Source organism: Camarhynchus parvulus, chromosome 4A (assembly GCF_901933205.1).
Source record: "Camarhynchus parvulus chromosome 4A, STF_HiC, whole genome shotgun sequence".
In the NCBI taxonomy this organism is placed as follows: domain Eukaryota; kingdom Metazoa; phylum Chordata; class Aves; order Passeriformes; family Thraupidae; genus Camarhynchus; species Camarhynchus parvulus.
The window spans coordinates 4,685,457-4,706,325 of record NC_044600.1 but is presented as its reverse complement, the minus strand read 5'-3'; the positions used below and the strand labels follow the sequence as shown (position 1 = coordinate 4,706,325).

At 46.6% G+C, this 20,869-nt stretch overlaps 1 protein-coding gene across 1 annotated transcript; it reads left to right on the top strand.

The window, feature by feature from the left end:
- The first annotated feature begins 5,914 nt into the window (after positions 1-5,914).
- LOC115914973 (transmembrane protein 182-like) lies at positions 5,915-20,525 on the top strand. The gene is made up of 5 exons (XM_030967881.1): positions 5,915-6,057; positions 8,583-8,710; positions 10,640-10,738; positions 13,395-13,532; positions 20,296-20,525. Exons 1-5 carry the CDS (start codon positions 5,915-5,917, stop codon positions 20,523-20,525), a joined length of 738 nt encoding a protein of 245 aa, XP_030823741.1.
- The last annotated feature ends 344 nt before the right edge of the window (positions 20,526-20,869 follow it).

Genomic DNA, 20,869 nt, shown 5'->3' with positions numbered 1-20,869 from the left:
GGTCATTCCAGGTTAATCCTCTTGGAACAGGGAAGATCCAAGAGATCCTCTTGGACCAGCAGCTCCTTCAACCCTTGGCCAGTGATCCCAAGATCATGAGTGAGGAAAGCAATTGTAACAAGGAAATAAAATTGGTGTTGTTGTTCATTGGTGAAAGCCGTTGTATGCAAGGGAGAGAGAAAAAATACTGAACCTGAAGGTCCTCAGCTCTCTGGGGTTGGAATGTCCCTGTTCACCTGCAGTTTTATATCCTCAATGTTTTAAATTTCTCCTTAAATTCTGCACAGTAAATAGTCATAGGAAGATTTACTAAGGTGAGTCGTTTTTATTCTATAATGGGAGAGCGAAAAGGAAATTATATCAATTTGCTTGTCTAGGAGTTTTTAATCAAGGATAGAAACTGTGAGTGACTAATTCTTGCTTGGGTTTTGTTTGGGTTTTTTTGGCTCTTTTATTTTGGTTTTATGCTTTTGCATCTGACCTGTGTTATTTTTGAAATACCTGTGTGTCTGTACCATCTTTGTCTTGCATCCATCCTTGTCATCTTGTACAGCATCCATCATTTTTCTGGGCATCAGGCACTTAAATAAGGAACTTTCTCCAATTGAGACTCCCATCAGTTCACTGCAATATCATTGTGGGTTATCAAGGACCTTATTTAATGGTGCCTGTTTTGGCAGGGGTAGATTTCTTTGCAATACTGCTGTAGGGAACAGAAGTGGTTGGAAGAATGCCAGAAAATTGAATGGAAATTTTTTCTGATGTGGAAAAAAAGGTTAAAAAAAATTACTTGGACTTTTTTTGAAATTGTACATTCTCATCTCAATTCAGCATGAGGGACAGTTCCATGTCAGCATCTCCCAGCTCCTGACACTTCCAGAGGTTGCTGGCTCCAGGTGTGCAGTGGCTGCAGAGGCTGCTGCAGCCCAGCCCCACATTGCCATGCTCAGGCATGGGATCCTACATGGATCCCAGCCCATCGTTCCCTTCCAGCCCCACATTCCCATGCTCAGGCATGGGATCCTTCATGGATCCCAGCCCATCGTTCCCTTCCAGCCCCACATTCCCATGCTCAGGCATGGGATCCTTCATGGATCCCAGCCCATCATTCCCTTCCAGCCCCACATTCCCATGCTCAGGCATGGGATCCTTTGTGGATCCCAGCCCATCGTTCCCTTCCAGCCCCACTCGGAGTGCTGGGTCCTTCAATACCTCTCTGCTGCATGAACAATTTGCTTGATCTGCAGAGAAGACAATATTCCCAGCAGGACATTTTTTCCCAGTGAGTCACTCTGCCCTAAATTTAACCTTCTGGATACTGCAGATTTTTTCTTAAAATTTCTTTACAAAATACAATAGCCTGGCTAAAGCTTTCATGAAGTATTTTCCAGTCGCTTAGTGGCCAAGCCCTCTGACTAGTTTGTATTTCAGCCCAGAATACCTTTGATAATCTTTGCCAGTATCCAGTGTTGGTGGTCTTAAAATTCTACAACCGAGTGGAAAACTGTTAAGTGCTCAGGCTTCAGGGCATGCCTAATTAATTCTTTCCAGGGTTTTAGTCCTTTAAAAAGTGTTAAAAACACGGATTCAGTGTATCATTGAATATTGCATGGTTCTGTGGAAATAAATTGCATCAGTTTGATTCCTTTAGGAGTTCAGAGAGTTTTTGCTCTGTGCCTGCTCTGGAAGTTTACAGGAGTCTGTGGAAAGTTCAGGTTAAAATGGGCAAAAGTTGTTAATGAGGGGGAGTAGCTCGATGGCAAAGCAAGAGCCCAAAAACCACATCAGAAAACTCTTTGCAAAGACATCAGTCAGCTGCATTTGAAAATCAGGCAAAATCTCCCCTGTACTCACAACTCCAAAAGCATTTCCTCATGTGAACTTTAGTATTTTTATTTTGAGCAGAAAACCACACTTGTGTTTATTTTATTTCATGACTGCTTAAGGAGATTATAATGACTTAATCCTGGAAAGGGCTGTCAGCGCTTGAGAAGCAGGTGAGGCAAATTTGAGCTTTTTTCTCTACTGACATCAAGTCCTGGAGGGGATTCAGCCTCAGAAGCACCATTAAGGATCTTTCAACATCCAGGCTTATGTGCTTCTTCCAAGAGACGTGGAGACGGGAGAGATGAAAAAGGAGCATGTGATGGAGATGAACTGGAGATTATCATTTTAATGCAGAATTAAAGGGGCAAATGTCGGCATGGGTATCATTGCTCTCCCTTCCAGCACAGCTCAGCCTGGGGGAATGCTCTTTTTGTGCAACCATTGGGGATTTTGGTGGCTGTTCCAAGGTAAAATTGGCAGTGCTGGGGTGCTCTTGTTGTGGTCTGGTTGGCTTTGCTGTGATTGGTGTCTTTTTGTTCAGAGGTTTGGGGAGAAAAGAGTAGAAGAAGAGACTTGAGAGAGATTCACTGACCTACCTAACTAAGAAAACACCACATGGGACACCTTTTGGAGCAGGACAGATCATAGAACAATGGAATCATTTCGTTTGGAAAAGCCCTTTAAAACCATGGAGCCCGACCATTCCCCCTGGACCACCACTGACCTGTGTTCCCAAGTGCCACCTTCACAGAGCTTTTAAATCCCCCCAGGGATGGGGACCCCCCCCTGCCCTGAACAACCTATTCCAGGATTTCACCACCCAGGATCACCAGGCCAAGCTCCAATGACCTTTCCAATGAGGAAAGGTCTGCAGATCTCCAGAGGGACTCAGTGAAATCTCCAAAGGCAGCCCTGGAAACTCATCTCTTTATCAAATTCCAAGAAATCCTCTACTTTGTGCATGAGAGACTGAAAAGATGTTGATCTATCTACATAAAATGTAAATTTTTCTGTGAGCACGGATCAAACTACAGGAAATAACAATACAGACTGTGCTGATGGAGTCTTTGATCAATTCAAAGGTAAAACACCCAATTCTGTGAAAAATCTGAGATGACTTGCCCCAGCTCCTTGCTAGAATATCTATGTTTTAAAGAGTCACAATTTTGGTATAAAGCTTAAGGGAAAAAAAAACCAAAAAACTTTGGAGTCAATTAGGAATTAATAAATGCTCAGGATACAAGTTTCCTTTTCAACCACTGAAGTCCTGGAGCTGCCTATGGTGGCACCATCATTTCACCTCTGGATAAGAGGATGCTGAAGGCAGGTCCCTGCTGGCGCCAGGAGAGGCAAGGGAAGAAGGGAAGGGCTGTTTTCCTTGGGAGTTAAATGGTATTTGTGTCTGCCTTTGCATGGAATGTGGTGCTGGGTGGTTAATCCACCCCCCTGGCTTTGGTGTGGCATTCCCAAAATCCCAGCACAAACATCATCATTCCCACTTTCTGCAGGCTGTGGGAGAGACCATGCAGTCTCATTGCCCAGGAAATTTTTTGGATCCTAAAGGTGATGAGGACGTGCTTGGGGCTGTGACAAGGAATCATAGATTCATCCTGGAGTTACAGGATGGTTTGGGTTGGAAGGGACCTTAAAGATGGTCCAGTTCCAAACCCTGCCATGGGCAAGGACACCTTCCACTGCACCAGGTTGCTACAATCCCTGTCCAACCTGTCTTTGAAAAGAAACACCTGTCAGGAGTGGGATTTCAGTGCATGGAGAGACATTTCAACCTTGGGAACTCAATTCCTGTTCCGCAGCCTCAGAACCTGGGGGATGTTTGGCTGGGCACAAGGCATCCTGTGGAGAGCCAAGGCTGGGCACCAGCAATGTTCTGCCTCAGCCACGCAGGGTTTGGCTGCCAGTGGGACCCAGAATTCCAGAGGACACTTCCAAATGGCAAACAGCACTAACTTGGGATGTGCAGTAGCACAAAGCCAGCAGTGCCAAATACAGCTGGCTCAAAACACACCCAGAAATGTGGAAGTGTGCATTAATCCCTTTTTTTAAAACCAAAAATACACAAGTGCCCACTTTACATTTAATTTTATGTAATTGCAGTGTGAGCTACAGAAAAAATCTCACTCCTGGTGTGCAAATCCTTGTTTTCACCCAAAGCTCCTGTCAGTCGTGTCCAGCTTTGAGGAGGAGATCGCAAGAAGAGATGGCAACCAATTGTCATTGTCACTTCAGACAGGTGATTAAATGGCTGATTGGAATTGCACTAATTGATTATTTAGGCGATAGATAAGTTGTGTTTTGTATTTAATCAACCATTTTATGTTCACTACAAAGAGCAGCAGCGAAACACCAGTGACTGGGAGATGGGTGTTCAAAGCTACGGGAAAAGAGTGAATATGCTGGGATGAGGTGGGAAAGGGTAATTTGTGTAGGAATGGGATGAGTGGAGGTTTAGGGAGGGTTGATCACGGGAACCCACATGGAAATCCCTTGCAGAGCTGGGAGTGTTTCCAGTGGCATGGCAGGGCAATGGGATGGACAGGGTGTGTTTATTCCTGCAGAATCCCAGCTCTGTGGCTGAGTTTTGGTCCTGCATGATGGTAAATCTGCACCCTGTCCCTGCTCTCCTTTTCCCTTTGTCAGTGAAGGGATTGCTCTGGATCCTGTGGAATTCTTCACATGGTCAGGTTAAACCAGGGGCAATTCTTCCCCAGGACAGTGAGGGAGAGAGGTCTGATGTGTTATTTAATAGCTACCCCTGCAATATTTAAGAAAAACAATGCAGATGATAAAATAAATTATTATAATTCAAATTCTGTTCTGCTTATAGAAGCACAACAGAAGATTGAGAACATTCATCACTCTGTATGCCTCAATAAGAAGTGTAGTCAAAATTTTTCCCAACCCTCTCCAGGTTCCCCAACCAGTGTGCAGTTGCTTTGAGATACCCATATGTTCACAGGTAACTTTAAATATTAAATTGATTTGGAAATTAATTTGGTAGCACAAATTCCCATAGGATAGGGAAGTCAACATCATCACCCACCCATTTTTAGAGCAGATCCTGACTAAGGCTAAGGTTAGAAAATCAGAACTTGATTTTTAACTGTAATTTAAATATCTTCCCCCAACCTCCTGGCATGCCACAGGAATATAGTTATTGCCCTACAGAAATTATAATTTTCCTAGTCTGGCATCCCATTCCTGGCAGTGATCTACAGCAGATGCTCCAGCAGAAGCCAAAAACATTAGGAAGCAAATGGCAGTGAAATTCCATGCAGGAATGTCCTTGCTCCCAGGAGACACTTCTCCTAGAGCAGGCTGGGTGGGTGGGAGGGGTATGGATCCATGTAATTCACTTTTCCATGGTAGGAAGGAGAACATCATTTACAGCTGCAGGACATCCCCGGCGTGTCCATGTGTGCACCTGGTTGGATTCTCCTTGTCCAGCTCCATGTGGACCTGCCTGGTGCAAAGGTGGTGATTGCAACCCTCCCAGGAGCACTGGGATATTTAAGATCTCCCAGTGTTTTCATGTTTTTCTTGCATCTCTGGGGTTACTTTCTGTAAAAGCCACATCAGAGTTTTGCTCAGAGGAAGGAGGAGGCGCAAATTCCAGAGGTGCCATTTGTGGGGTGTCACCACAGTGGCTGAGAACACCACAGGCTCCAGGGTGTGGGGAAGACCTTTGAGTCCACCTCTGCTCGTGTGTGCAGGGAGGGATGGGAGTAACTCCCTGCTGTCCCAGGAATTCTGCACTCGTGACCCAGAGCTGTGTCCTGAGGGCTCCTGGCTCTGCTCCTCTGCCAGCAGCAGCAGCCATGTGTGTCCCCTTGCATGGCCCTGTAGCTGCTTGTCATGATCCTTAATGCCACAGCTGCTCGCTTACACCAGCTCATCTGCTTTTATTAGTTCTGCCCCACCACCCACTGAAACTCACACCAGCCAGGAGATCATTGCCCACACCCAAAAATAGCATTTCTCTGGCCCTGCTCTCCCAGAGACCCGGGAAACTCGGGGCTTTTCCTCCTTTTCTGAGTTCCCCCTGGGCTGGTTTCCCCCCTGCTGCCCCATGAAGGCTGGAGCAGCTGCCCTGGCAGCCGGGATCCTCGGGGGCACCGGGGTGCTGCTCTTCCTCATCGCCTTTGGGACGGATTATTGGCTCCTGGCCACCGACACCTGCGGGGTCCTCGAGCATGGGAACAGCACTCTGAGCACCAGGGGGTGAGCTCTGAAATCTTCTGCTTTGAAAGGACTTGCCTAAATAATTTCAGATCTTAAAATTTTGAAATCTCTGATTATGTTTATGCTCGATGAAAGTGACCTGTTAATGTAAAACCTCAGCCTGAGGTAAAACTTTAAATTCTTTAAAATCCAACATGGCATTTCCATAATATTGAGCATTTTGACTGGAGTAAATTGTGTCTAGGAAGCATTAAGAGATCTTTGTAATCTGGCAGATATGAACATTAGAGAATGAAAGGCAAAAATGTAAGAGCTTTAGCTGTTGACAGCATTTCCCTCTAAAGACAAAAGATATCTCCTGATATTTGCCATTGAAAGATTTCTCCCTCGGTAGTTTTTTCATTTAAAACTAGTTCACGTTTAAAAGTGTGGGCCTTGGCAGTCGCTTCCATCTGAAGTGGTACAGCTGCAGCACAGACACCAAACTAAAGTGATCAGACACAGAGCAGAGCAGACGGGTTCCTGCTTATCTGACCAGTGGCCTGGATATCCTCAAAGTAAGGTTTATATAGGATTTTAGTTAGAAGGAAATATAATTTTCAAGGGACAGCTTGGTATTTTAGTGCTAAGGGCTGGTGTCACTCGTTTATAGGTCCCTCAAGTTGGATTCTTGCTGCACTTGCTGTTGTCGAACTCTTCAATGAAATAACAACCAGATCAGTTCCTCGAGCCACCCACTCCCCCGAAATGTTTTTGTGCCAATCAATGTGTGGTTTCCATTACAGAATGACAGGAAGATCCTCGTTGTGTGCAGACTTTTTGTTACTTCAAAGTTCAATCCAATTAGGTTTGATTTTTTTCCTGGTGCAGTGAGTCACCCTGGGTAGGCATCATGATGCCAGCAAGAAATATTTTTTCTTTCATTTCAGAATCCCATAATCAAATGTAGGGCACTGTTTGCTTGAGTCATGGTTCCAAATGACTTTCCTAACTAAAAAAAAAAAAATTATGATGGAAAAAATGCCTGGAGAAGTGAAACAGAAAACAGGGTCTTTAGTTTCAAGCAGCTCAGTAAAGCCTGGGGATGGCAGAAACAGAGAAGTGCCACTTGTTTTTTGTGTACTTGGGAAGTGACAGTGTTAATTGTTTCACATTTTAGTTGTTTTTAAAAGTGGAGAGAACAGAGGTGATGCACTGCACGACACAAATAAGCATCTCAAACATTTCAGAGATGCTCTTGGCCAAGTGCTGGGGAGCCTGACGCTGAGGCAGTGACTTCAAAAGCACCAGGCACAAATAGGAACTACTCATACTCTTCCCTCTGAGCTATTTTATTTCTATTTCAGACACTGTTTCTATTATTTCTGTTACTGGTTGTGGATAACAGCCTCTGTTTTTACTTTCTCTGCCCTTTCTTAAACTGTCAAATCCTGTCCCTTACAGATAAGGATGGGCTGAGTATCTGGCAAGCTCAGTAAAATGTGGATGCACCAAGTCAGAGCCACCGGCTGAGGAGGTTTCAGGGCTGAATGTTCCCCTTGTCATAGTCAGGGTTTTATCCTGAAAGTAAAAGGAGAATCAGGTCAGAGCTCTGGAAGCTGCTATAAGGTGATACATAAAACATGTAGGAGAGGGAAGCAGAAGATCTCTGGGGAGAACTCAGAGCCCCTTCCAGGGCCTAAAGAGGCTCCAGGAGAGCTGGAAAGGGGCTGGGGACAAGGGATGGAGGGACAGGGCAAGGGGCAATGGCTTCCCACTGCCAGAGAGATGTTGGGGAGGAATTCTTCCCTGTGAGGCCCTGGCACAGAATGCCCAGAGCAGCTGTGGCTGCCCCTGGACCTTGGAAATGTCCAAGGCCAGGCTGGACAGGGCTTGGAGCAATGTGGGACAATGGAAGGCGTCCCTGCCCATGGCAGGGGTGGCACTGGATGGGTTTTAAGGTCCCTTCCCACCCAAACCTATTAACTTGTGACAGGATAAGTACCTCTAGCACCTCCCTGCTGAGTCCCATCTCCTTTCTGTGGCTATTCCTCTATGGACGTTCCCCATCCGTCATGAAACTTAATTTTGTCACAGTCCTGTCTCCTTTACCAAACTGTGTGTGGGGAAGATAAAGCTGATTTTGAGGATAATTTTAATAAGTTCTTTGGTAAATCTTCCATGACTGGACTTTGCAATATTGTCCCTTCAAGAAAGACCAAAATCTTGTGCTGGCAGGTCTGATCTGGGGGTTGGAGGAAGGTGTTTGAGGAGTAGAACACACCCAGAAGGCCCAGCTCCCGGAATTCCCATCCAGTCTGGCTGGCAGGGGGTTAACAACAGGAGAAAAGGAGGCAAATGGTTTGTGCAGGTCTGCAGGACAATTTGTTGTCAGAACATTTTGTAGCTCTGGCACGGCAGAAAGTCAAGGACAGCAGCTCCTCCGTGTTCCCCAATCCCTCCAAAACTGACTCAAAAAACAAATGAAAACCCATAAAAAATTAAATCAATGTCTGTCTAAGCAAAGCATCCACTCTTTGTACCATGATGTTCCGTGTTTCAGCCTGGACTTTCATTCCTCCCCAGGCTGAAGCTCCAACAGAGGTTGGGAATGAGATCCTCACTTTCCACCATGAGGGTTTCTTCTGGCGGTGCTGGTTCTTTGGTGAGGGCCACCCCGAGAGCATCTGGACCTTCTGGTACAGTGAGTACAATGCCACACTCCCTATCCACAGCATTCCATCACAGCTTAATGGGAAACAAACACAGGCAGTGCTCCCAGGGATGAGGAGACAGTTTTTATTTCATTTTTGTCATTCTCATCTTCTGTCAAAAGCAAAGCTGGCTCACTCTTTTCATGCCCTTTCTATGCTCATTTTTTGACTTGGATTTTGCTCTCAGAGGATTGTTCATTGAAATGTTGCAACCTCATGAGGCCATTTAATTGATCACCTACAAGGTTACGTGAAGTGGTGGCTTCCACCAGCAAGGAGATGCTGATCCTTCCTCCTCCTCCCTCCCAATACCTCTTGATGTTTGTGCTCAGCAAAGTTCTGTAAATGTGAGCCCATGCCCTTCCCAGCATCGCTGTTCTGTCCCTATTTTCTGCCTTCCAGGTGCTCAACATTCCCAACTCCCACTGGTTTCAGCACTGGGAAGGCTGGAACTGCACGTTCGTGGTATCCCTGGGTGCTCAGGACCAGTGGTGGAAAGCCATTTTATTTTAAGTCCTTACTTTTTTTACTTTTTAAGATCATTGAAATTACACTTGAAAATAAACAGAGAGAGATGCAAAATCCTTTATTTTTTTGAAAGCACATTCCCTCATCAAAAACAAATTGAAGGAAGGGACAAAACCAGTTCCGTGACCCTGGCTGGTGCCACCCTGGTGTCCCTCGTGCAGTGAAGGGTTGGCCCCATGAACCAGGTGTTCCCACCAGGCACAGGAAAGGAATGAGACCACACCAGGACACACCTGGCACCAGCCCTGCTGGGAGCCACAACTCTACAGTAGGATTTGGGATAAAATCCCCCCAGATTTTAAATAAATTCTGCAAAGGCTTCAAACACCACAGAAACCTTGGCCCTGTGCCCACTGAGGCCTCGATGGAAGATGTTCCTGAGGTTGTGGAGCAGCACAATCCCCTCAGAGGGCACTTCCCTGCAAATAGTGCAGGCTCCCACACTAAATTTACTCTGCAGTGATTAAAATTTCAAATGACTTCGCTGTCCCCCAGCCCCTGACCTGTTTCCTGTAAAATCTTGCAGGAATACTTCCCGCCACCACTCAACAATGGGAGGTTTTTCATGCAGGAAATTTGTGATAAAAAAGGACAGGCTTGAGACAGGGAGTTTGCTACTGAATTACATTATATGGAAATACATAATATAATTTTACCTGAAGTAAAATGAGTCACTCTGATAACTGGCAAATTTTTTGCTACTTCTTTAGGTATTTATTATAATAGGATTGATCATGGCAAATTAATTTGCTGGTCTTGTGGATGTAATAATTAATTCAATAGGTATTCCATAGTCAATTTAGCATGAACTAATGTCCACCTATTATAAAGTGCTCCTTTGAGCTGGGGAACATATTTAAATAAGTGGCCAACCATTAATTAATTCATTTAACATTCATTCTATTACTGTTAATCATGATAAGCCTCAGTGGTATTAATATTGATGGGGCACTTCCATTCTAATTGTGCTTTTCCTTCTCACCAGCTGGAGGTCTTGGAAGTGCCTTGTTCTCCTACCCAAACATTTTGACCCTTCCAGGTGGTCAGGCACATTCTCTGGAGGAAAACAGCAACAAGAATATTGACACTGACTTCACTGGTTCCATCTTTCATGATTTTTGTCCACCTCAGAGTCAGGTTATGAAGATGAGAGGATGTGTAAGAATCAGTCTCAGATCCTCTGATATCTCCCCTCTTTTGTAATTATTATTTCTATTTTTATTTTTCTCTCTAACCAAGATTTATTATCTTTTTTTTTCCCTCCCCAGCCTTCTGATTTCACTGAGGGTTTTGCAGGTTTTGCACAACAGCACATCACCATTTCAGTACTGAAACTGATTCTGCAGGACATAAAAGCAAACTGGGATTTAATTCTTCTTTATCTTTTCCAGCCAGCCAAGCCCACCCCAAGTTCTGCATGCATGGCTACCTCTTCCCCATGCCCATTGCTGTGGGACCTTTCCCCCATCCCTCCTATGACACAACTGCAGGTGGGTTTCTTTCCTTCTCCCCCAGCAGCTCCTTTTCCAAGGGATTAGGCAGAGATTTGGGATGTGTGTCAGTGCTGTGGTTTTCCTGTTGTAAATTCACACAGCCAAGACCTCTGGAAAGCTCCTTCACAAGCCAGTCCTGCTGGCTTGGCTGCCCAAGCCCACCTTGAGAGGTTCTCCCATGTTTTCTCCTCCAGCCTGGAGTGCTGGGATGGGCTGAGCTCCCTCCCAAGGGTCTCAGCTCCTCCCCGTGAGCAGGGCAGGAGGATAAATCCATTCTCTCCCATTTCCTCTCTCACTGGGAGGAGCTGGAGCCAGGCCACCCAAACCCAGCCTGAGTGCTGACTCCATCCCAGAATCTGGTTTTCTGGGGTAGCTCAGGTGTTGATTTGTTGCAAGACAAAATAAACAAGCACTGGAAAATTGGTTAAAAACCAAATTGTTAGAAAATCCACGTAAGTGGCTGGCTTATTTTTAAAGCAATGAACACTACACAGTTGGAGAGCTTCCTTTCAACCGGGTCCCTTTTTATTTATGTTTCTCTATATTTTCCAAGTTCTTTAATGAATCAGTTGCTGTTAGGAATTTTAATTTGCTAAATTGGTGGCAGCAGTTAGAATTAATTCAATGATCTTTTTTGAAATGAATTGATTTCTTTAAATAGTGTGCATCAGTCTGCCTTGCCTCCGGGGATGCAGGGCAGGCATTCTGCACAAACAAACATCTTGACCTTTTCCTTAGCCTTTAGTAGTACCTTTTTTTGGTTTTTATTTTATTTTTTCTTCTCTATGAGAAATTAATTAAAAAAAATATTGTCAGTAGGAGCATGCGAGGAAAGGCAGCTCATTTCTTTGGCTGTGCAGAATTCCTGCCCTGGGGTGTGGAATGGATCCGAGGAGCTGTGGAGGGAGGAGGAGGAGGAGCTGGTGCAGGACGTGCAGCAAACACGCGGGATGAGCAGTGGGATTGTTTCTGCTGGGGCGAGATGGACACAGCGTCCCGGTTCTGAGTGATCCTGCTGATAAACACACACACGCTGCTTTTTCCATCCTAAGAAAGGGCGCTGGAGGCGCCAGTCCTGCTGTCCCTGCCTGTCAGCCCCGGCTGTGGAACCCTCCCAGACGTGTCCCCTGGGGCAGTCCCGGGACCATCTCGGGATTCTCGGGGCTCTTTTCCCACCCCAGTGGTTCCGTGGCTGTGCCGGGATGTGGGGGCTGCGCTCGGGGCACTGCGGGCTCTGCCTGTCCCCATCACCTCGGGGGCGGCTCAGGGGGATGGAGCACCGGGATCCTCCCTGCCCCATCCTCTGCAATTCCCTGGGGGAGCAGGGATCACACCGGGATCCTCCCTGCCCCATCCTCTGCAATTCCCCAGGGATAACACCGGGATCCTCCCTGCCCCGATCCTCTGCAATTCCCCAGGGATAACACCGGGATCCTCCCTGCCCCGATCCTCTGCAATTCCCTGGGATAACACCCTGCCGCTGACACCTTTTCTTTCTAACCAGCCCTTCCTCATTTGCCAGGGCTGACAAAGCAGGAGGCTGTCCAAGGGAGAGGGGTCCTGCAGCTATTACCTGCTCCAGAGATAATTCTGCCTTATCTGCATCCTCTTAGGCTCCCTGAGAGAAACGGGTGACGGGAGGTTAAACATGAAAATGAATTCTGTGGTTTTGGAGAGTTCAAGATACTTATCTCTCCCTAAGTGGCTCTCCTGACAAAATGGTTTCAAATGAGGAAAACGCATCTTCTCTGTATCATTTCTCTTTCAAGTGTGAATCGTTTCAGCACTACCCACTTGCCCGTGCTTCGGCTTAAATCGAGCTGGAGCTTCTGGAAAACAAGTGGCAGGGTGAGGTGTGGTGGTCCAAGGGATCAGATAAATCAGGGGATGGGGAGCAGGCTATCAGAGGGTCTCTGCTGGAGGACCACTCCCTTTGGATAAGGTTTATGGCAATGTCTGCAAGATACTTGGCTACTGGGAGACTTGAATTAGTGGGCTGCATCCCATCCTGTTCCAGCTGGTGGGATGTGATGGACCAAGCTTGCTCACTCTGCCTGGGGTGGTTGGAGTCATAGCCAAACCCCCAAATTCCTTGGATGGACAGGCAGCTGCTCTCCTGCCCCTTCTCTTTCCCAGAGTCTAACAAGGCCATTAAAGGGGAATTAATGAGTTCCTGTTTTCCCTGCAGCCCTGCTAGCAAACACTGCTTTTGTTTTAAACCAGGAGCCTGGCACCTTCCCGAAGTGTTAATTAAAGTGGAACAATGCTGTGGTCTGAATCCACCTCTCCAAATTTTGCTGTTTTCTTTCCTTTCTTGCCAAGCTTTTCCAACCTTCCCCAGCCCAGCTAAGAGCGATGTCCTTTCCTCCCACCCTTTTTTTTTGTGTGTGCTTCCCTGGCAAACCTTCCCAACCCTTTGGCCTCATTCCAGTCCCATTCTGTGGGGCATGACATTTCCCCTGAACCCGTGGCTGTTCCAGGTGCCCTGGCAAAGCCAGAGCCTCAGCTCTGCCTGCCACAGCAGCGTCTCAGCTTGTTGTTTTTACTGTTGCTAAAGCAGGAGTTAAACATGGCATCATTAAGAAAAAAGATTTCTGAGGTTGAAATTTCCCTCTTTCCCACTCCTTTCTGACTGACTTTGCTCCTGTTGCAGTGTACAGAGGTTTTTGGACGGCGTTCATCCTGCTGGCCGTGGCTGCCGGGCTCGTGGGGGGGCTCCTGCTGGTCTGTGGGGTCCCCTTCTCCAGCCCCCACTCCTACAAAGTTGGGGGAGGATTCCTGCTGCTCTCAGGTGAGGGGACAGGGCAGGGGCAGGGTGGCTTTGGAATGGGGGCAGGTGGGGACGGAGTGCTGCCTGGGAGATGGGGCTCTGATGGGAGCAGCAAATGATTATTTCCCTCTTCCCCACTGGGATTAAACCCCTAGGAGCTCTGAGCCACCTGGTCCAGTGGAAGGTGTCCCTGTCTGTGGCCCTTATCGTCCTTATGACCTCCTTTATGGTCCCCTTCCAGCCCACACCATTCTGTGATTCCATGATTCTGTGCTCAGCCAGGCTTTAGCAAGATAGTCCTTAGTCCTAGCAGGGCTGAGGTTTTTGAAAATCACTTTGTTTTTACTACTGCAGTATGCAACCCTTTTATTTCAGTGAAGCTGCAGGTGTGTTAAGCCTGGGCAGCATCAGCCCCGCTCAGTTCCCCAAAGTCAGGCTTTGCATTTGGGCTGCTCCTCTGCTGTTAGCTTTGATAGAGCTGGAAACCCACAGAGGGATGAAAGGCAAACCCCATGATCCAAAATGGGAGGGCTGGCTTAAGGAGACCTGAAAAGATGAAACGATGGCACTGCAGGAAAACGAATTAAAAATAGGCATTTATTCATTTTTCCCACTGCTGTTACCAATGATTGTACTGAATTATCACTTGGGCTTTTTTTCCTTTTCTGTATTTGAGAGTTATAACTGGCTTCAGTATTAGAAATACTTGATTTATACCAGTGACTCAAACTCAGAAAAAAGCTCTTTTATGACTCAAGCAGCCACAGGCTGGAGCTCAGTTGAGCTGAGCCAAGTGAAGAACTTTGTCATGAAATCAGGTCTTTCTCTGAAAAACCACAGCTTAATTGCAGATCCTTCACCAGCTCCTGCTGCCCCATAATAAACATTAGTGAAAATATTTAACAAGGAAGGTTCTGACATTGATCCATGTCCCCAGCTGTCACATCTACACAAGTTTTAAATTCCTCTAAGGATGGTCATTCTATCCCTGCCCTGGGCAACCGGTGACAGAGGTGGGCAATGCTTTCCATGGAGAAATTCCTGCTGATCTCCAGCCTCATTCTCCCCTGCCCCAGCCTGAGGCCGTTCCCTCTCCTCCTGTCCCTGTTCCTGGGAGCAGAGCCCCATCCCCCCCGGCTGTCCCCTCCTGTCAGGAGCTGTGCAGAGCCACAAGGTGCCCCCTGAGCCTCCTTTGCTCCAGGCTGAGCCCCTTCCCAGCTCCCTCAGCCCCTCCTGGGGCTTCATTCCCTTCCCAGCTCCATTCCCTGCCCTGGACTCACTCCAGTCCCTCAATGTCCCTCTGCTCATGAGGGTCCCTGAGCTGTCCCCAGCACTGGAGGTGCCCCAGCAGTGCCAGCACAGGGGACAGCACTGCCCTGATCCCCTGGACACCATTCCTGACCCCAGCCAGGTGCCACTGGCCTCTTGCCCACTTGGGAACCCTGGGCTCAGGTCCAGCTGCTGGCACAAGCACCCCCTGGGCCTTTTCCACAAACAGATTCCCATGTTTTCCATGGGGTTGTTGTGATCCCATAGTGGATAATCCAAGGGCTGTACCAGGGCAGGAAGCTTTCTCTTCCCATCTGCAGTCCAGGCTCCCAGGAGGCTGCAGATGTCCCTGAGGAGTGTGTCCAGCACATTGGGCAGAAATATCACAGAAAAGGATGCCGAGTAATACTCAACTGTCTTCATTTTTTCTTTTTTTTTTTTTTTTTTTCTTTTTCTTCATCGCTTTTCCACTTTATTTGACTACTCCTTGATTAAAAGGCTGGGGCTTCGAATGTGACACTTTTTGGAAGAGCTGATTATGCATCACATAAACCTCTTGGCATTAGACAAAGATGCTGCTGTTAAAATTGAAGTTTGTATTAATGCAGCTTCAATCTGAACAGCAATCATTGTTATTAACAGTCATTCGGGGGAACGAGTTCAGCTGGAAGACACTTCCTGCTATATTTTCCACTCAGATGATAGCAGAAGGATTCAATGTGTTTTTCAGCAAAGTTTCCTTAGTGTTTCAACTGATCCTTTTATTCGGGGGGCTTATCCTGATCTCAGTCCTCTGGATCCTGCTTGGCCCTGGCTTCTGGATGGATTTGGGTTGCATCCCTCCATGGTTATTTTCTCGTTATCCCTTCTAAAAATATTTAGCATAATTGCACTAAGCAGTAGGAACAATGGATTTAACAGAGGCTCGGGTCCCCAGCCATCCCTTTCCTTTGGGAAGTGGGATGTGCAGGATGATGCAGGAGAAAGCTCCTCTTGTCTTCTAATCATGGCCTGTGGGTCAGTGTTAATTAACCTCCCTTGCAGAAAGGATCTCTCCTTGAGGAAGTGTGAAAAAGCTGGCAATCTGCAGAGTGGGAATGTGGTCTGGCAGCAGGAATGGGAGATGGAGCACCAGGACTGCGGGATGTCCCAGCCTTGCAGGGAACCTTCACCAGCAGCTTTGTTCTGCCCGCCGCCTCCCTACTTTTGGGAGAAGTCGTGGTTATTCATCGCAAAATGACGTCACTTTTCCCACCAAAAGGCTCTAAAGACACCCCTGGTGCAAATGCATTCCCAGACGTTTATGGATGACCGCCCTGAAGAGGGTTGTGTGTCCATCTGTCCCTGGGGGAATCCAGCGCCGAAGGGTGAGGATTGTTATGGCTCAACTGGATCCCTTTGCATTTCCTCCTGGGATGCCTTTTATTTAGTGTACATTCCAGAGGGCAAATCTGACTGTGCCAGCTCCAATAACCAATGGACTGCTCTGGGACGGGTTTCTGAGGGCCTTTCCAAAGCATTGGAGCCATTTCCCTGGAATTCCTCCCCTGTGTGACTCTGGAAAGAGCCAAAGCCGATCTGACATTTGCTGGTGCTGCCTTTGCAGCTGAGGCCGTTTTCTGAGCAGTTTTCCCTGCCAGCCTTCTCCCAAAAGCACCTGGAATACATGAGCCAAGAGCCAGTGTGCTGCTTTCCTCCCAGCATTTGCCATCTTGGAATGAGCTTCAGTGCTTCCAGGGGGTGGCAGATCCTGCCTGGTGCCTGATTGTCCCTTTGTTTCATTAGTCAGAGGTTTGTTAATTGTCACTACAACGTCACCAAGAGGGCTGGGTGAGCTCTGTACTGCAGCTTCTGGAAGCTCTTTGAGTTACTGAGACAATTTTCCTTCATTTTGGTCCTTCATTTTTTCCCTACCTTGTGCTCCTCCGTTTCCTTTGGGCATTTTAGAGACCAAACTTAGAAGTGCAGCACTGGCACAGGTTGCCCAAAGAGGCTGTGAAGGCCCCATCCCTGGAAGTGTTCCAGGCCAGGCTGGATGGGGCTTGGAGCAACCTGGGATGAGGGGACACATCCCTGCCCATGGTGGGACCAACCTGTTCTTCAGCATGACCCAACAGCGTGGAAGAAAAGGGCAGATTTCCCACTCCTGTGAGGTAAAGGGCTGGATTTTTTTGCTCAGATTCTGCTTCCCAAATGGAGCAGCTCCACTTTGGCAGTCTCAGGCTCCCCACGTGCAGGGAAGGCTGACAGTTATGGAAGGGCAGCTGAAGGTCACCCCTCCATTTCACTGTTATTAACATCCCTAAGAGGCAACGAGCGAGAGAGGAGAACGAGTCAAAGTTCATTATTCTCCTAATTAGCAGATTACACAAAAATTCAGTAGCTTCCCCAGAATAAGAGTTAAAGATTGAGTTCACTCACCTGTCCCCACAATTAGCAGCTATAAAGGTGTCACAAGGAAATAAAGTGAGAGAAGGGAAAAGCTCCACTTCAATTTGCCCACACGGAAGACGCAGCTCCGTTGGGAGAGGGGGAGGAGCTCCAGGCTCCCAGATCTGCATGCACAAAGGAGACAGATTTAATGGCCCACTGCAATTTTCTGGCAATTAGCCCCTCCCCAGAAGATGCCATTGACCTCATCAGTCTGGAGATGGAGTTTCGCAGATAATTTTTCCCAGTACCATCCTAATGAACAGAGGCAAAGAAGGAGAAGGAGGCAAGGAGAGGAATCACTCGGGTGATTTTCTGGTGGAGAAAGCACAGGGGTGCTGAGAGGAGCATGGGGATGAGGTTTGATGAGGTCTTCACTTACCCAAACCCAATACGCACCCTGTGTCTTGGGTGTGGGTGCCAATGCCTGTGCCATGTTTTGGACAGAAAATTACATTTTTTCAGTTTTGCATTTTGCTGCCCAAAGCAGGAAGGAATCTGTCTCTACATCCAAAGCTGTCAGGAAACAAATATAATTTCTGCTGTGTCCAAAAGCCCCAGAAAGGAGGGAGTAAAGTGAAAACTGTCCAACAGATGAAAAATCTCAAATACAACCGGATTTTAAAACAAAAATGCCAAACACTTTGGTAACATAGGAGTGAAACATTCTGATTTTCTCATGATGAAGAGGCTGCTGATTGGTGTAAGTGTGATAAATTTTAGGCAGGTTCCGGTACACTTGTGATTGCTCTAAACAAGCATTTCTGGCTGAGCAGATTTTGGTGAGCTGCCCTTCATGAGCTCCCACCATCCTTTGGCTGCACCTGCCCTTCTGATTTTCTCTTCCCACCGAGGACATGTAAATCCCAGGGATTCTTCATCACTCAGCTGTAATTATTCCAGGGAAGAAGACTGCTTGCTTTACATATTCTTGTCATTTGCCCAGAGTGTGAAAACATTCTTAATTTAGATGCCATGGCCATGCCATCACCTCCAGTACCTGTTTAATAATAAATCCTTCCATGCCAAGACCTGGAGATTCTCCTGAGGCCAGAGGAGGGACCAATTCCCATTCCTTATCTCCAGAAGAGGTTGGGGATGGTGCCACCCACACATGGGACTTCCCACACCCTCCTCAGTAAGAACTGGAAGGTTTTGATCTGATTACTGCAAAAAATGAGACTTAGGCCATATAAATTGTCCTGGGAGAAATCAACACAGAATTCCTGGTTATTTAAAGCAGAATTCCAAAGTACATTTCCATACCCACGTTCTCCGTCCCACCGGGGCTGCGCTTTCATTTGCGTCTCTTATGGTAGGTATTATAAGTTAATGAAATAGAAATTGATCTTTAAAGGAGCACTTTTCAAGGTTCAGTTGCTATCTAATTAATTTAATTTTAAATTACATCAGTAATAAAGACTTAATTGCCTTCTTATCAATACATTGTATTTTGTAAAGGACATGCGACTATTTGAACACACCATCGCTTTCTTATAGTAGAATAATTGGTATTTTAAGCATACAACTATCATGGTAAGTGTAAAATATTTATTTGTGCACTTAATTTCAAGTGGTATCAAAACCTCAATGAACATGCAAATGTTCCAGCAGCTGCTGTTTAACTCCTTGCCTGCCTCTCCAGGAAAAACAAGGACTCCTCCACGTCAGGGAGATTGGCTGGAATTTCAGTGTGGGGTGATGTAAAGAATATTTCTATGGCTACACCAATTTTTGGTTGGTAAGATTGCATCTTTTTAGGGTATGGGAGGCAGTTTAGTAAATGTGACAGATTAGGGTGGGGAACTGCAACAACAAAGTGCTAGTGAGGACTTTGAAGCCTCTTACCTTCATGTGAGTCTTATTTTTGTCTCTGAGATGTTTTTATAACCATTATAAACAGAATCACAGTAAAACACGGACGTGTTTTCTCTGACTGAAGATTCAGTAACCTCTCTAAGCAGATAAATCAGCATCAATCTTTACCCCTTTCCTTTCCTTAGCACAAGAGCTGGATTTTGGAGTGCGTAAGCTGCCAGAAAGAATAATTAAATACACCACAACTACCTTTGATTTAAAAATGGCAAGAGGAGAAATTAAATCTTGCAGAAGCCACAACACATCCACAGAACTGTGTGGTAACTTGTCAACTAAATTAATTTCGAGCAGTTCACTTCAACCATAAAAATAATATAAGCTGTGATATATTTCTTTCATATGTGCGTGTGTGTATATCTATATGTTATACAGCACCATTTAAAAATAGCAGCTTCTACCTGTGAAGTAGCAAGATCAGATATTTCTGAACTGCTTTCAGACCTGTCAACACACCATCACTATTTAGATTTAATAGATGTTGAGTTTAAAATGCACCATAGAAATATATATTTTTTTAAAGATACACAGTAAATGAGATTTGGGCCACTCTAATTTTTGTCATCTGCTTCCAGCTTTGTGGCATAAGCTGCCGTAATAATTCTTGTTATTATTCTGGTATTTAGTAGCCCATCTAAGATTAATACCCCATGGCTGTGTGCCTTTCCCACCCCATAATGTGCTGGCTCTGCTGGGTCTGGACGTAGCAGTGCCAGGATTTTTCCACCAGCACCAGGATTTATCATGGCATCTTTGTGTTCCTGGTGGGGATTGGCTATGACACTGCTTGCAAGGGTAGATAAAAAAAGAAAGAAGTAACTTTTGGTGTCTCCTCATTAATCTCTGAGAAATTTAGAGTGAACAAGATGAAACATCCCACCTTGGACAGAGGAAGGCAGGTCCCTGCTGGGAACATCAGCCCTGCTCCAGTGGTTTCTCCATGGCCTTATCCTGCCAAAGCAGAGCCTTCAGAAACGCTGGTGGTCAAAGCAGGAGGTGTCAGAGGCAGGAACTGCTCACTGTGGTGTGGGGCTCTCCATGGCCAGTGGCCTCAGCTTCCACAGGAACCTGCAGAGCAACGTCAGGAGCAGCAACTCTGCCACACAAAGCTTTGATGCCGAGCACGGATGAGAAGCTGCAGCGATCTTTTCTCACTTTTATTCTTGTATTCCCTGCACAGACCATAACTCAGTTTTGTGTCTCTTCCCAGGAGGTTTGTTTCTCCTGCTCGTGTTTCTCTTTGTGATGTGGAAGGAGTTTGCAGCTGACTTCCAGAGGTACATCCTCCTGGAGAGGAGTGAGAGGTGCCTGGATGATGTCCCCGTGCACGTCTACTACGGGTGGTCCTTCATGTTCGCCGCCGCCGGGGTGCCCCTGGTGCTCCTCTCTGGACTCCTCTTCTTCCTGGTGGGCAGAGACATTATGGATTCCCTGCAGTAACACAAATGTGGAAAAGGCTTTGAGAAAATTGGTGATGCTCCTTGTAAAGAAACACACCCAAGTTTTGAGGGTTTGATCATTTTTGTAGCTCTAATTGTGGGGATAGGTTACACTCACTCTCATGGGGAGGCAGGGATGGAGCACTGAGCATCCACAGAATCCCAGGAAAGTTTGGGTTGGAAGGGACCTTAAAACCCATCCTGTTCCACCCCCTGCCATGGACAGGGAGACCTTCCTCTATCCCACATTGCTCCAAGCCCCACCAACCTGGCCTTGGACACTTCCAGGGATAGGAAGCCAAGCTTCTCTGAGTACCCTCTGCCAGGGTCTCACCACCCTCACAG